This window comes from Arvicanthis niloticus, chromosome 20 (assembly GCF_011762505.2).
Source record: "Arvicanthis niloticus isolate mArvNil1 chromosome 20, mArvNil1.pat.X, whole genome shotgun sequence".
Classification (NCBI taxonomy): Eukaryota; Metazoa; Chordata; class Mammalia; order Rodentia; family Muridae; genus Arvicanthis; species Arvicanthis niloticus.
The window spans coordinates 22,609,640-22,625,058 of NC_047677.1; the positions used below are offsets into that span (position 1 = coordinate 22,609,640).

Below are 15,419 nucleotides of genomic sequence, written 5' to 3' on the forward strand. Positions count from 1 at the left end.
GTCCTTGTGTGGGTGGATTGTCCACTCTTGTTTCCACAGGCCCTTGGTGCTAGGTGCTTACCACTTGTGTGGAACTGATGTGGTTTATATTCTAACCTGCTTTTCTTCCCTGCTACCCATGTCACCCTTTCCATCCAGTCTACTTGGTTGTCTCCTAATTATTGTTCCAGTTGGATATGTGTTTTGCTCTTGCCGTGTATGTGTGTGTGTGTGTGTGTGTGTGTGTGTACATGTACATGTTACTGGCATTAGAATCCAGGACCACACATACACCAGACTAGTTTCCTACCACTAGTCTACATTCCCAGTGCTTTCTTTTTCTTTTTATGTCTGAGGCAAGGTCTCTCTTAAGGTTTCCAGAATGGCTTTAAACCTGTGGGCCTTTGACCTTACGCTGGAGGAGCTGGGGTTCGAAGCACATGCCACCACACTGGCTTCGTGTTCTGTCTTTTGATGACACCACAGCTTCTCTACAAAAAAACCTACACCTTCTGCAGCAGTACCCTCGCATAGGGCAGCTCCTCCTCATTTGCTACTGGATAGGTTAAAAATAGAAGAGCCAGGGTTGTGGCAGAAATCCCAAAGCATCCGGACAATGAGCTTTGAACTGATCCACTTTCACTTGTGTTTCTTAAGGCAAGTGTTTTCTGCCTTAAGTGCATAGACTTTTGGTTGTTATGCTATGACCATGAAGGGCTTATAGAATCCTCGACCGTTTGAGATCAACCCAGCTGAAAACGAAATACATAAAAACAAAAACAATAGTTGACCATGGTAGCCCATGAGTAACACTCAGTAGGCTGAGGCAGTAGGATCACATGTTAAGTCCAGTCGGAATGGGGTTCAGTAGTTTCACTGTCCTCAAAGATGTATTCAAGGGAATTGTATTGAGCTCTGCAGTCCTCTCTCTTCTACAGGGCAAGCCACGGCACCAAGATGATGACTCCAGAGGCACTGACTGAGACCTATGGCAAGAAGGAGTGGAGGCACTGTGTGTCGGACAGACGCTGTACATCAGACAAGCCCTGTGCATCAGACAAGCGCAGTGTGTCTGACATTCCTTGCTGCTCAGGTAGGGCTCATCCCTCACTCAGCTTCACTTTAGCCTGTTACCTCTAGTATGAGGACACAAAGAAACACCTCTGACCCTTGCCAAGCAAGATGTCCAAAGGAATGGATTTAACTTTATAGCACTAGGATATATTATTTTTCAGGCGTGTCTGGTTTCTGTTTGGCATTAGTTCAGCATTTACTTTTAAGCCACGTTTCCACTGGTATAATGAAGCTTTCCTTGAATCTCCTTTCACTCATGTTTGTTCTGGAGTAAAAGGACCACCTTGTAGATGGTGCATCCCCTAGCTGGACTGGGTTCTTTATGCAGCAGTTAGTAACATGCTCTGTCCTCAGTTTCTGTGTCTCCCATGTCTTCATATCTCCACTGCCTGGTACTCCTGTCCCTTAGATTCTGCTTTCTTATAGAGAGCCCTATCTCCTGCCTCTGATTTTTATTCTAAAATGACTCCACATGTTCTTTTCAAGTCTGTGAAGAGTATTACCAAAGCTAAACAGGCAATATTTTAGAAATTATATGCATGGGTTGATTTGAAGTTGTTAAGATCTTTTTATGGACAAGGAGTCCTCATTACAATTAGGCTGTTTCTCTGTTCTCTCTGCCCTAAACCTCTGTTCTTTCTACTGCTCTAGAGTGTTAAAATATACCTTTTCCCTTTCAGACCTGTGACAACCTAAAAATGGCTAACGTTTGTTTGTTACTGTTGTGTGGCCTTCTTACACTTGCCTTCTTTTGAGATGTTTGTTTTCAATCTTTCTGGTGGTTTGAAAGTATTAGGAGGCATGAATGGGCTTGACAAAATCAGTGGGTAAGGAAAACAAGACTTTGCTTTAGAGTTCAGTATTGGATGCTTTTGCACATCTCAGTCAAATTTTCCTTCCCAAGTAATGATAATGAATTGTTTTCTCTGCCTGGGAACAACCCTCATGAGTACAGTATGCCAGTGTGTGAAGTTGTATGTTCAATTCCCAAGAGCAAAAAGCCCTGTTAAGTAATTTCTTCCCTTTCCCAAGGAAAGCTAAGCACATAGCTAAGTGTTTTGCTTCAGAAGTAATTCAAAATCTTGAATATTTTTAAAAGCAGAGTATTCCACAGCAATGAAAATGCAGGTGCCCAGTTATGACAGGCTCATTTGCTCACTGTATGCCCACCTAAGGGCGCTCTTTCTTTGAATTGACAGCTCCTTCTGCTTCATTTCCCCATGTGCATCTTGGTGACTTTGAATGGGTCAAATCTTACTTGGTTTGTTGGGCAGAGTTGTCATCCAGGTGTCAGAACCTGGGATTGATTTCTGTTATTCCGCCTCACTGCTGGGGTGTCTCAAAGGCAGTAGGCAGAGGTGTTAGGCTGTGTTTCTTCCTTGCTGGTGAGGTGGCTGCCAACATGCCACTCAGAGAAGGGGAAATACAGTCTAAGATAGAGGTTGCAGCCTGTGTTTCTCTAGGTGAGAAACATCTGGGACAGATGCTGTGGTTCTCAAACTCCTGTGAACATGGACACCGATGGGGACTATGAGGCACAGGTGTGATGAGTGTGTGTGTGTCCAGCTTAGCTCCAAGTGAGTGCCAGGAGCAGGGAGGGAGACTTGGATGTCACTCTCTATGAGGAAGGCCTCCCCCAACCCCGACAGCAGTCCTTGAAGAAGGAGACAGTCCTTGCTTGTCTAACTGATTTATTCATGGCAGACGAAGATGCATATATCTCACTCAGGGTGAACCAGATATAAAAATACCTTTTGCAGGAAGGGATACCCAAAAAGGGAAACTCATTGGCTAGACACTCGGGGGCCTATCTAGATGCCTCATTAGCATGGAGAACTCTTGGTTCTATGCTATGTGACCTGTTGTCATGGTCCTCTTAGTGGGCTGTTGTGGTGGTCATGTGTTCCAAGACAGGAACCTGGTCAGAAGTTAGTTTGAATCCCTGCATTTCAATTATGAGATTTACTGATTTACCAGGGTTCTAAACTTGCAACAACCTAACCAGTTCTGTCTGGTACTCGACATGGGATATCAGACTGCCCGCCTCTAATAAAAGTAAAACCTTTTAAGTGCATGTGCATACAGTGCCCAGAAGAGGATGTCAGGGCAGCCTGGGACTGAGTTACAGGTGTTTGGAATCTTGAGTGCTGGGATCTAAACTCAGGTCCTCTGGAAGAGTAGTGAACTCTCTTAACCACTGAGCCTTCTGCCATCCCATTATAAAATTTTATAAGTGTAGAGAAGTATGAAGAAAAAAAAGGTCTAGTGGTTCCACAGTACAATTAGACTATGTTTATATTCAGTATTATAGAAATAGGGAACAATGGGCTCTGGATTTCACTGGAGGCTGAGGTGAGTTAGTTGAGTTGGCCATCTGAGCCATGTGGTGCCTGGGCCTTTGGGGGAAAGCACACGACTGGACTATGTTACATCTGTTGTGCCATGATACTCAGCAGCACAGCTGGAGTCAGATGTTGGGTCACAGGGATGCAACATGCACCATCAGAAGAGAGCATTACCTGGGACGTGGAAATCCAAAGGTGACAAATGTGCCAAGGAAGACCTTGAGTTTGATTTACCCCAAGGCCACACAGAATAAACCTTAATCCTTTTCTCAGGTGAGACCCTGGAGTGTCCATACTCTTGAGTTTTTCTGATACAGGCCACTCACGTAGCATGACTTTTTTTCTTGTCATTACCCTGGATATTCTCAGATTTTCCGATTTGTCTAAAGTAGCAGGAAAGTTGAATGCAGTGTTTCGTGGGTTAATCAGCACAGGTGTTAGGGAAGTTTGTGGAGAACGTTTCATAGGACGCTAATGTAAGATTTGACTGTTATGAGATTTGGTGACTAGTAATATATCATGGCTTCTTCATATTGTATTTTATAGTGATAATATAGTCTGCTTTGAGGTTATATATTTTGCTACTGAAATGTGTTTTAATAAAATGTTTAACTTACAGGTGTTACAGGTGTCGTATTTCAACTTTTTTAGAGTGTCACTGGAACTTAAACAGTCCTCAAAAGATGAGGGTGGGGACTGGGAGATACCTCAGCAGTTAAGGGCACTTATTCTAGCAGAAGACCCGGGTTCAGTTCCCAGCACCCACATCACAGGTCAAAGCTGTTTGTAACTCTAGTTCCAGGGGCTCTTACACCCTCTTTTGGCCTCCACAGGCACCAGGTACTCATATTGTGCATACATACATGCAGAGACAATGTTCAGACACACTTCATTAAGAAACAATAAATCTTTAAAATATGAAAAAAAAGGATAGCTTGTAGCAATGCCAGTTTGAATTGGAATGGGAGTTTTTACTAAAATTACTATAAAAAGTTCTCTCCATATCCAGCAAACTATCATTGTGCATTCAAGGACAAATGTAACATGAATAAAATATGCCCCAACTAAAAATGAAAAAGGCTAGGGAGAATCTGAGTTCAATCTCCAGAAATCACCTTTAGAAACCCTATCATGTGCCACATGCACTTGTAATCCCAGCGCTTGGAACTGGAAACGCATAGAAGCCGGTGTTCTTAGAAACAAATGGTGGATGGCGGCACGAGTTGTCGTCTGGACTCCACTTGCAGTTGCATACTACACACTACACACCTCTTCCCCTACCTCCAACACACAGAATGACATAAAGTGGAGATAATTAAATGAGCATCCAGACTCTCCTTAGACTTGTTTCTCTATTTTCTACAAGCAGGGGACACTGATTTTTCTTGTTTGTTTGTTTGTTTGTTTGTTTTAGGAAAGTGTTATTTCTATGATAACTACTTTGACCTACCAGGGGCTCTTCTGTGCGCCAGAGTGGTGGACTCTTTAACAAAGGTGAGTGGGCGCTAAGGTTTTTTTTTTAAAGGAAAAAAAAAACTGTATTTAGTCATAAGTAAGAGGAGTTAATTATGTAATTATGTGTAAATCTTGAATTGAGATTTCACTGTTTTCTTTGGGTGGTTTCAGAGGTGACCGAGGAAGCAAAACATGGTGAAATTGGTCAAAAATATTTTTGGAAAATTAAATAATGATACCCTTTTTTTAGTTTGGTCAAGAAAAGGACACCCTCTTCTCCAGTAGGGGGCGTAAACGCCTAGAAAAAGGAAACAGAAAATATGCCCTGAATAAATATTTTCTTGCTTTCATTAGCAGATTAAAAAAAAAAAAAAAAAAAAAAAACAGTACAGTTAATTAAGAAAAATTCCATGTGTCTTATGTATTTTGAATATCAAACCAGAAACATGAGGCAAAATTTTTAAATTAATCTTTTGCTTTGTGCCTGCCCAGATGAAATAAATCTTGTAAATTGACAACTTATAGCTAGACTTAAGACCTATGAATGTAACTGGGTTTGCATGCCAGTATTTCTTTTCTTTTTGCATACATTGTATTTTAAAGTCACAGTTAAGTGTACAAGTGGCTTATTATGAAAATAAGAATTATGGTCAGACATTCATGAAGGTTTTCATTGAGCAGGAGCGATTTTTGGTTTGGTTTGGAGCTGGGGATTTCCTCAGGGCCTAGAGTATGCATGCATATCTCTGCTGAGGCATGTTCTCAGCATTGTAGTTTTTATTAGCATAAAGTGGAGTCTGCTACTTATCTGACACCAATGGAGGTGGACAGAGTGTCAAGTCTTCCCCTCCCCTCCAAGCCTGGGGATCAAACCCAAGTTCTGCAGCTTCCAGGGAAGGGCTCTACTGCTGAACTTCAGTCCAGGTCATCAGTCTTTTGTATTTTGTAATGCGCATAATTATATATAAATATGTAGTGGCCTTTTTGTATAAAGAGAAGACACTGTTAATGTTTCTATGAAGCAAAGAGCTATAGAGTTGTGAAGTTGGAGATATATATATATATATATATCTATATATATATATATATATATATATATTTACTGATTTTTCTGTAGAAATGCAGGTTAAATGGACACTGAATTCTGAACTAACCTGCTTTGGGCCCTGTATTACCATAATGTATTAAGAAGTGTGTTCTGTTATTTCAGAAACTATGAGCTTTGTAAATTTCTTACATAGTTAGATATTCTGTAGTGTTAGGCTGTATGAGTGGACATTTTTCCCTTAGTTGGGCTATGTGAACTACAGTGATATTTAGTGATGTTTATTTGTGCGTTGACTTGTAGCAGTGACTTTTGAGGAATATTTCTGTATTAATCAGTCATGTTTTCTAAAACCCAAATTCCTACCTTAAAGTAGATACATGTAACAGTTTGCTGTAGCTTACCACTATGTTTAGAAGCAGAATTACTGCACTTGTTACATTTGGAAATTTCTTCTTTTAGCAGAACAGAGGTCAAAAAACATTTGATTTTTGGAAGGATGTAGTTGCTGGTATACAACACAATTTTAAAATGTCAGCCTTTAAGGGTGAGTAACGTGAAGAGAGGCCTCCTGGTAGAGGTTTGTTGACTGCCCGTGTCTACTGAATTAGATAGAGTCTACCTCTTTTGCTTCTTACTGGGGATTTAATCTGGTAAAAATGTTTGCTCTAAAATTAGTTCTGATACCTGTATTTATATCTGTTCTGTGGTTATAACTGTCAGGAATCGGAGCCAGTTTATCCAGCTACCTCCAGATGTCTCCCAGTGCAGTTCTCCATCATGGGCAGGAGGGTGTTTCCTAGAATGAAAGTCCCAGTCCTTGTTTTCTTAAGAGCAGAGCTGATGACACCTGTGACCTGCAGTGTAGTGGTAACGGAGGGACAGATAAAGTGCCTACTGATAGGACTTCCATTCCATCTCATTGTTTAAGGAACTGGAGTTGTTGGCCCAGGATGGGAGCAGAGTTACTGCCACCCCTGAGCTAAGACTTCGTTTTCCTTTGTTGCAGGTTTACAGAGAGTCTTAGTTCAGGGAGTGAATAGTCTTTATGTTACGCTGCCCTAGTGATTGAGTCAGACTGGATTGATTAACAAGTGGGCCAGTAGATGCTAATCAGCAGGATTCTAAGTTTTGAAATTATGTTGACTTTTGATTGACACCCAAAAAAAATTACTTGCCTTCTTTTCAGTAAATCAAGCCATCAAAATAATTTTAAATATTATGACTAAAATGTGCTAAGGCAATAAATAATAATTGCAGGATATTTGTTCCAATTTGATATTTGTCTGACACCTTCTTCTCTCCCTCCAAGACAAAACCAGTGTTCTGAAGTGTTTTGTCTGAAGTGTTCTGAAGTTTATATGTTTTTATTTCCCTGTGTCTACTCATCAGCTTTGGTCCAGGCTCACAGAGGCTGTTTTTTACATCCTCACAGTACCTGGCATGTGCCATTCCCACCGTGACAGAGCATGGCAACTGTAAAGTCACCCACCACTTCACTGTTTTTATTAGCTTCAGCCAATGAAAAGCTGTAAAGCATGGTTGAGAACAGCCTGTTGTCACCTTGAAATGAACTCAGCATAGAATAAAGGTCTATTCATGTTGTTTTATTGCTTTGTAATACCAAGTAGATTAAATACTCCAGGCTTTAATAAGTGAGGTACAGCTTACCAGTTTTAAACAGTAATATAAAAATACAGTACAGAGCATAAATAAATAATGTCTTTTCATTTCTGGTCTGATGTTGAAATCCTTAATGTTAATTTATACTTTCACTGGAATGGAAGGCACACAGAGTTTCTATTCTAATGTTGTATAAGCCCATAAAATCATTCTACAAAGATGCAAGGAATTAAATCAGAGTAATCACACTGTGTTACTGACATAGGAATAAGTCAGACATCTGTTTCCAAGTTGCACCAGGATGTGGACTTTCTGTAATTGCAGAAAAGCTTGAAACAGCTGTGACAAAGCACCTTGTGATTGAAATTAATTTTAATGTAGTATTTTGGTTTCTTATGTGACTTCAGAAACTATGTGTGTACCTGTGCATTTGAATTTATCTTGATGAAAGGGGTTGTATGAACCATCGAGTGATGCACCATCAGAAGTATCCTAGGGTATACAGTGTCATTTCAATTTGAATATTCAAGTATTTAAAGAACATAAAGTTACATGATATTTCCTGCATGTTTTCTAGATGTTCTCATATTATTAAAAATGAGCTTTTTTGAAAATGGAATGTTGAGTTTTTGAAATGAGATTTATGGTGAATTAGAGTTTTATTTCTGTTTTTGTGAGGCTTTTTTAAAAATTTCTGTTAAAAAAATATAAATATTGGTAGAATGACAGAAACCCTCCAGGGCTTTAGGATTGCCAGGTGTTCGGGAGGAACCTCACGTACCGACTGTTACTGCTCACTTTTACAAGAGTGCGCTTTAGAGCGTTTCAGTTGTTCACATTACTTTTAGCCTACCTCCATATGCATCTCCAGGGAGGGAGCGATGGAACTGGGGGGAAGCCTTTCTAAGCGGAGGGATGAGCCTGACAGGAATTACTCACATGGGAGCCACTAGGAATCCTGAGAAGGACGAGTGGACATATTCAGAGGAGTAGAGGCCATTTGATTCTGCATTGGGCAGCTGGAGCCACACCTGGTCATTTTCTGTGAGCTCCATGATGGCGCTCCCTGAAGCCTGATCCAGATAGCCTTTGCTGTACTCATCATACGTGTACATCGTGGGCGTGCCATTCTTATACAGGCCTACCCAAACGTGAGTCCCTTTCACATGCACGTGGTAGGAGAAGTAGTATATGCCTGGGATCTTACAGGTAAAGATCCCAGATCGTGGGTCATAATGCTGCTGCCTGTTGTACAAAATCTCGTCAAATGGGATGGGGGCACCTACTGCTGGGTAAGCTTTGGAGAGAATGACAGTAAAAGCAGACACGGGCATGCCTGTTACTCCATGGTTAGCACTGACAAGAGGCATCCCAGAAAGCCTGGGCCTCTGGCCTGCCTTTATGAAGCCATCAGGCATGACTCCTTGTCCGGGGAGTCCTGGGGGACCTGGGGGACCTGGGGGACCAGGTTGTCCACTGTGGCCTCTTGGACCAGGAGGACCTGGGGGACCAGTGGGCCCATTGAGGCCCTTAGTTGCTGCGCCAGCTGGGCCCGGAGCACCTGGGTTCCCAGGGTCACCTTTAGATCCAGGGAATCCTGGGACACCTGGGGGCCCAATGGGGCCCCTGGTACCTGGTATTCCAGGTTCGCCTCTTGGCCCTGCCTCACCATTGTGTCCAGGCACTCCTTTAGCTCCTATAGGGCCAGTAGGCCCTCGAAGACCAGGGGCTCCTCCCACTCCAGGATCACCTTTTGGGCCTGGTAACCCTGGGTTACCCTTAGGACCATTGAGACCTGGCTCCCCAGGATACCCTGTTTTTCCATCCAACCCAGGGGGACCCCTTGCTCCTCTAGCCCCGGGGGGCCCTGCAGGCCCAACCAGACCTGACTCACCTTTAGCGCCTGGGATTCCATGGTTCCCTGGGATTCCTTTAGGTCCTTGGGGTCCCATATTCCCAGGGGATCCAGTCAGACCTGGTTCTCCAGGATGACCTGCTGGCCCTTGTTCCCCTTTGGCACCTGGAGCCCCAGGAAGACCAGCAGGTCCCCTCTGTCCCCTCAAACCCGGCAAGCCTTGTTTTCCAAAGCCAGGAGTTCCTGGAGGCCCAGCTATTCCTGGAGCCCCTGGGTAGCCTTTTTCTCCTGGGATGCCTGGCTGACCAGGGGATCCAGTGGCTCCTGGCTTCCCAATGCCTTCTCGTCCTTGCTTCCCAGGAGGACCTTGTGGCCCTGGTGGACCTGATGGTCCCGTTTCTCCTGGGAATCCCCGGTCACCTTTGATGCCCGGCTGTCCTGGAAAGCCGTTTTCACCTCTTCTTCCCACTCCAGGGCGGCCAGGGGGTCCTGGGGGACCCTGGGGGCCTGGATGGCCAGGAGCACCATATCCTGTTTCCCCTTTCTTTCCATTCATACCGGGGGCTCCTGTTGCCCCCTTTTCTCCAGGAAAGCCCCTAGGCCCTGGGGCACCTGTAGGTCCCTGTTGTCCAGGTTTTCCTGGCACAGAAATTCCGGCTGGGCCAGGGATTCCGGGGGGCCCTGGAGGGCCCCGAGGTCCTGGTAGGCCAGCTGGGCCAATATCTCCTTTGTGTCCATATGGTCCTCTCTCCCCTGGTTTGCCTGGCAGGCCTGGCAGGCCTGGCTTCCCTGTGGCTGATATTCCTGGTGGTCCTGGCAACCCTGGCTCTCCTTGAAGTCCAGGACTTCCATAGCCTGGCTTTCCTGGAGGTCCTGAGGGACCTGGATGTCCTCGAGGTCCGGCTGGGCCTGGTGGACCAGGAATGCCTTGTTCTCCTCTTACTGGAATCCCTGTAAGACACACCAATATACCGTCCAGCATAAGCAGCAACATTAAAGCAACTAGAGATTCTGAAAGCCTGATGAGGACAAAGTTTGATAGCGTCCTGTGTTGCAGGTAACTCTTCTGCACACACAACAGTCCTGCGTGGGTGTGCATGGGCTGGGTGATGTATTCGTTCACCTACCAAACAGCTTAGATTTAGACTGGTTATTTTTCAACCTCGATATGTACTTGGGCTTTTGTTCTCCTTTATCAACTTACAACAGAGGCAAAGAATGACAGGACTTATACATAATGCGTTGATGAGGCTCATAAGATAGTTTCAAACTGATGATCAAAACTCAGGAAGTGCTTAATCTCATAAAGCTGTGGATTCGTTTAACCAAAGCTCTGTCCTGGTGTGCTAAACATAACTTTAGTGACCCCTTATTGAGTGCCCGTGACAGAACACACTGTTGGACCGCTGAGATAAGGAAAGCACAGAATGTGACCTAGAGGCCTCAGACGTAACATGCGATGCATACTTTAAGAAGCAACTCAGTTGGGGGATGTAGCCTACAGTCTACTAGACATTACTCTATACTATGATGATGATGCTGGTTTCTGTCTATTGGCTGTAGTCATTGTAAGCATCATACAAAGTATTTATGTCTCAGAGAAACTACATTCAAGTAAAGTTGACAGTAAAGTTGCAGGTGATTTTTAATATTGACTCATGCAATTTTTACTTAAATTATCTTATTTAATAAGTTTCCAGAAACTTTTAGATTTTTTTTGTACTGTTGGAAAGTAGCACAAAGTACAAAGTACTGCTGATTTATCAAATGAGACAGTAGATAGCTCAAAACTGTAAAAAGTGATGTTTAACTGTGATCTGTTACCCATTTTATATGTGTCTGTGCACGGTGTGTGTGTGTGTGTGTGTGTGTGTGTGTGTGTGTGTGTGTGTGTAGGTGTGTATGTGTGTGTGTCCGTCCTTAAAAAACACTTAACTATAAACCTATCACTTTTTAGCTAAGCTTTTTTAATATAATAAACTCTTAAGACTTTAATGACTTAAAAAAGTCAAACTGGAGACTAAAGAATAGTTATTAACTATTCTAAATTATCTTTGATAATGCTTTTAAGAATATAATTTGCTTTAGCTGTTAGTTGTTGATATGCAAGTACATTAATTTTTTTAAACTCTCTCCTATTAAGTAGCTGGCACTTAAAAGAGCAGTCAGACAAGAGTAGTTACTAATATTCTCAAAGATAACTCCTGAGATTAACTTTGGTATACATTCATGATAAATATGTGTAATATTGACACAGTTAAGATTGATTAATAAATAAGGGATCTTTAATGGCTTGGAGTCAAATGACATAGTTTTCAAATGCAGAATTTGCTTCAGCAACTAATTATAAAGATTATAGTTATACAAAGATAATTGTCATGGAATTGTGGAGATATGGTTTTTATGTTAAGACAAAGTAGGAAGCACATGTGACAGGAAAGGATAGCACCACTTGACCTCCGGTGACAGGCTGAGGACCATTTTATCTTGAACCACTGCTCTTGGGATCCTAAACCTCTCAGTGCAAGTACGAATGGCTTCTGTGAATGTTTGAGGGGACAGCCATCAGCTTGTAGCCTGCAGTCTAGAAAAGTAAGACTGTTGCAGCAGCAACCCTTGAGACTAGAAGCTACCTTCTCTTAAGGTTCTTACATGTCCAACTGTGCACTGTGGCTGGGTAGCTTCCCCGCAGCACAATTGAATAGGCTTTGGCTGATCTCTCTGTCTCTCTCTGTTAGCACGTGCTGAGAAGGTTTGCCCAGGGATTGCATAGGAACTGTCTGGGTTCCTGCTGTCACCTTGATGTGAGCATGTTTGTTACAGGGCACTGATGCCTGGCAGTGGTGAGCAGTGAATGCAATTTCTGTTCATTATGAAAAAGAGACCAGGGCAGATTTAATAGTTAAAATACAGCTTTTTGGCTTTGTGTCTGTTAAGACAATATTTCCATGTGTTCTGTAAGAGCAGTAGGATAATGATAATGCTTTAGGCGTGAAGACTGAAATACCTTTAACCTTCTAACCGTGGTGCATTTGGGTTTTAATTCGACAATTGTTGTGATACTAAAAGGTGTAAGGTTCTAATAAAGTCTGGATTTGATCAGAGTGCTGAACCCATTGTTGCCTGTTGGCATTTCCGACCACACTCACTGCTTTAAGGTAGGTTAAGGCTGTCTTCTATTCATTCCTTCTCCCTTTTCTCTTCCCTTCAGCTTACCTATGTTATGAGGCAGTCAAGAGTGTCTCTCATCCTTTTTAATATTAAGCTGCCTTTCATGAAACATCTAAATTCCCTTCTAAAAAAGACATACTTAAACATTTGAATTTTTTTTTCTAAATGCTTGCCTTCAAAACTCTACCATTTAAATGGTATGACACATGCCTTCACTCAATGCAGGACAAAATATGTGGCCAAAATGAAAAATACTGTGGACAAGGGAAATCTGAAGATGTTTATATTGTCAATAGTCATGCCTGATGTTATAGATGGAATTAGCAAAGATAAGACCTGATTGTTGCCCTCTTTGACAGTTTGACACCTGTACTGTCTCATCTGTTTCATTGCTGTGATGTCCTACAGATGATTCTTTATATAGGTATCTCATGTTTTTTTTAATGACTAACCTTTTATACTTTGAATATAGTCCATAAAAATTGTAAGAGGAAAGTTTTTGTTGCATGAATATGTATGTCTTACTAGTTTCTGGAAGCGGCCTTCAAATAGTAACATAGTAACAAAGCCAGACAGGTGAGGGATAGATTCCAGAGAAAGATAAAATGTCTCAGACTCTCCCTGAGAGAGAAGCCGGGAAAGAAACCATGCATGAATATAGCAATAGCTAGACATACACAGTCAGCAGATGTAGACACATTTAAACTTCACAGCAGCCCTTGGAACTCTGAGCCCACACAGCTAGGACTTAGCAATTAGTTAAAAGTCTTTGATATTCCCCAGTCTTTCTCTCATACCAACTTCTCCGGGGTATTACGTTCCTATACTGACATGTTACTTCCATGTATCATTCCACTGTAATAGCTCAAGCCAGTCAAGACTTAAACATAGAATAAGAACAGACTGGAAGTTATTTTGTTACAGGGCTCATCATTAACATCTGGTAAACAGAGTGTACAGGTGAGTTTACCTTTACTCTTTATGGCATATGGGATGAAGAACTGCGTCTTGGGGCTGGCAAGCGGGCCCTTTATGCCTGTGGGAGTTTGGTACCGCTCAGCATAAAACATTCCATGAACCAGGGTCAAGGACATTAGCAGCAGAAAGGGTATTTGTGGCAGCATCTTTTCAAATGGATTCTGAAAAACAGAAGAGAATAATTACACATAGCTCCATCACTGATCTGTTTCATTGCTGTGATGTCCTACAGATGATTTTTTATATAGGTATTTCATTTTTTTTAATGAATGACCTTTTTATACTTTGAATATATTCTATAAAATTGTAAAAGGAAAGTTTTTGTTGCATGAATATATCTACCTTACTAGCTTTTGGAAGCTGCCTTCAAATAATGCTCTAAAAATAAAATGATCTCCACCAAATAGTCTCATAACTAGATGACTATATTAAATAATCCAGACTCTTTGACATAACTTGAAATAGCTAGAACTTTCAAGATAAATTGAAATTCACATTAAGGCAAAATCATACAGTCATTTTCATTAAAAGTGTCTTAAATAGATGAATAAAATGAACCCGTCTGGGTACCTTTTGGTAGAAAGCCACTTTTAAAAATCATGCACATACACAAAGATATGACTGAATGAAGCCTGTTTCCAAGCCAGCTGGCGGGATGTCTCCCATTGACCCTCAGCCGAGGCTTACCTGGTGCTGGGAGTTCCTGGAGATGTGTGGGGCAGCTTTCCTGGCTTCCTCTGCAGTGAGCAGTGGGTAATGCCCTCCCCACAGCTGCCCTGGAGTATTTATACGGTTTTCTCCTATTGCATGAGGTTACCCTGAGCCTAAGCTCCTCCCCTCAGGGGTGAGGAGCACTAATTATGGTGGGAAGTCCTGTTGGGCAGCCGTACAAAATCAGGCTCTTTTCCTTGTTATTCTCATTGAAAAATAAACTCTTTGTCTCCATTATATATTAATAGCTTTAGCTGTGCACCATTTTTTTTTCTTTTTTTTTTAGGAGTTCTGACTTCAATGTTGGTTCATGATGGACTGATGGTTTGCCCTTTTTTAAGAAGTACCTTCTTGTGTTATTTGACTAAAAATATTTGGTAATATATAAAAATATGAGACTTATTTTGGGGAGAATATGGATTTAAATCATCATGTTAATCCTTCAGTTATTAGGGGGAAAAGTTATGTAAAAATAGCTTCCCTAAATGCTTGCTAACCTGGAAGACTTAAGCTCAAGGGGAAAATGTAGGTATATTCTTTTGCAAAACAGGATTTTAGGGAAAGCTCTTAGAAGCATGAAAAAGATAGCATTGAATATTTCAGATATATTTATATTAAATATTTTAAAACTCTAGGGCAAGTGCAAGGCATCTTGGACTTATGGCTATTAGCTGTTCAGTAACCCTGAAGGGTTTAAATTCTGTACTCAGCTGCCACACAAAGGTCAGCAAGTGGCCTTAGGCTCTCCTCTAGTTTTCATTTTACTGTGTAGTTGAAAAGGCTGTTACCCTGATAATCCTATTGTATGTTTACATAAGATTGCTACATTCATTTCAAAGGGAGAAAAATCCTCAGGCTTTGCCTTTTAAAAATACAGTTGACTAATGATGCAGTTTTCTACAGGGATCTTAAAGCGTCCCAATTAGGCTTTTCTCCCAAAGAAATAAACATGGTCTCCATCAGTGTAAGTAGTTGGTTTTCCTTTCACAGCCTTAGAGAACTATCATCGGTGTTTCAGGATCCTAAGAAATGCAGTTTCGAGGAGCTGAGAGACCAAGTGCTGTATCCCTATTAGTGTCCTCATTCTGGATCTGAGTCGTGTCAGCTGTGCAGGTGACCGTGCTTGGAGCAAATTCGGTGTTCAGTACAAATACATGAGTTCTTTTATATCTAGCTAGAATTA

The 15,419-nt window shown here is 41.9% G+C and overlaps 2 protein-coding genes across 6 annotated transcripts in view; one reads left to right on the forward strand and one right to left on the reverse strand.

The window, feature by feature from the left end:
* Nucleotides 1–15,419, forward strand: part of Nt5dc1 (5'-nucleotidase domain containing 1) — a 122,136-nt gene that overhangs the window by 12,937 nt on the left and 93,780 nt on the right. For 2 of the 5 annotated variants that reach the window (XM_076916529.1, XM_034524587.2), the window contains exons 4-6: nt 918–1,072; nt 4,813–4,892; nt 6,361–6,445. In XM_076916529.1, coding sequence (XP_076772644.1) covers nt 918–1,072; nt 4,813–4,892; nt 6,361–6,445 — 320 coding nt within the window. Of the gene's footprint in view, nt 1–917; nt 1,073–4,812; nt 4,893–6,360; nt 6,446–15,419 lie in introns of those variants that run through there. The other 3 variants (XM_076916530.1, XM_076916531.1, XM_034524586.2) reach the window with 2 other exon arrangements.
* On the reverse strand, nt 7,491–14,349 carry Col10a1 (collagen type X alpha 1 chain). Its single transcript, XM_034524585.2, has 3 exons — nt 14,213–14,349; nt 13,518–13,686; nt 7,491–10,327 (listed from the first exon to the last, which is right to left on the reverse strand). The coding sequence occupies exons 2-3, from the start codon at nt 13,669–13,671 to the stop codon at nt 8,457–8,459; spliced, it is 2,025 nt and encodes a 674-aa protein (XP_034380476.1). The 5' UTR covers nt 13,672–13,686; nt 14,213–14,349; the 3' UTR covers nt 7,491–8,456.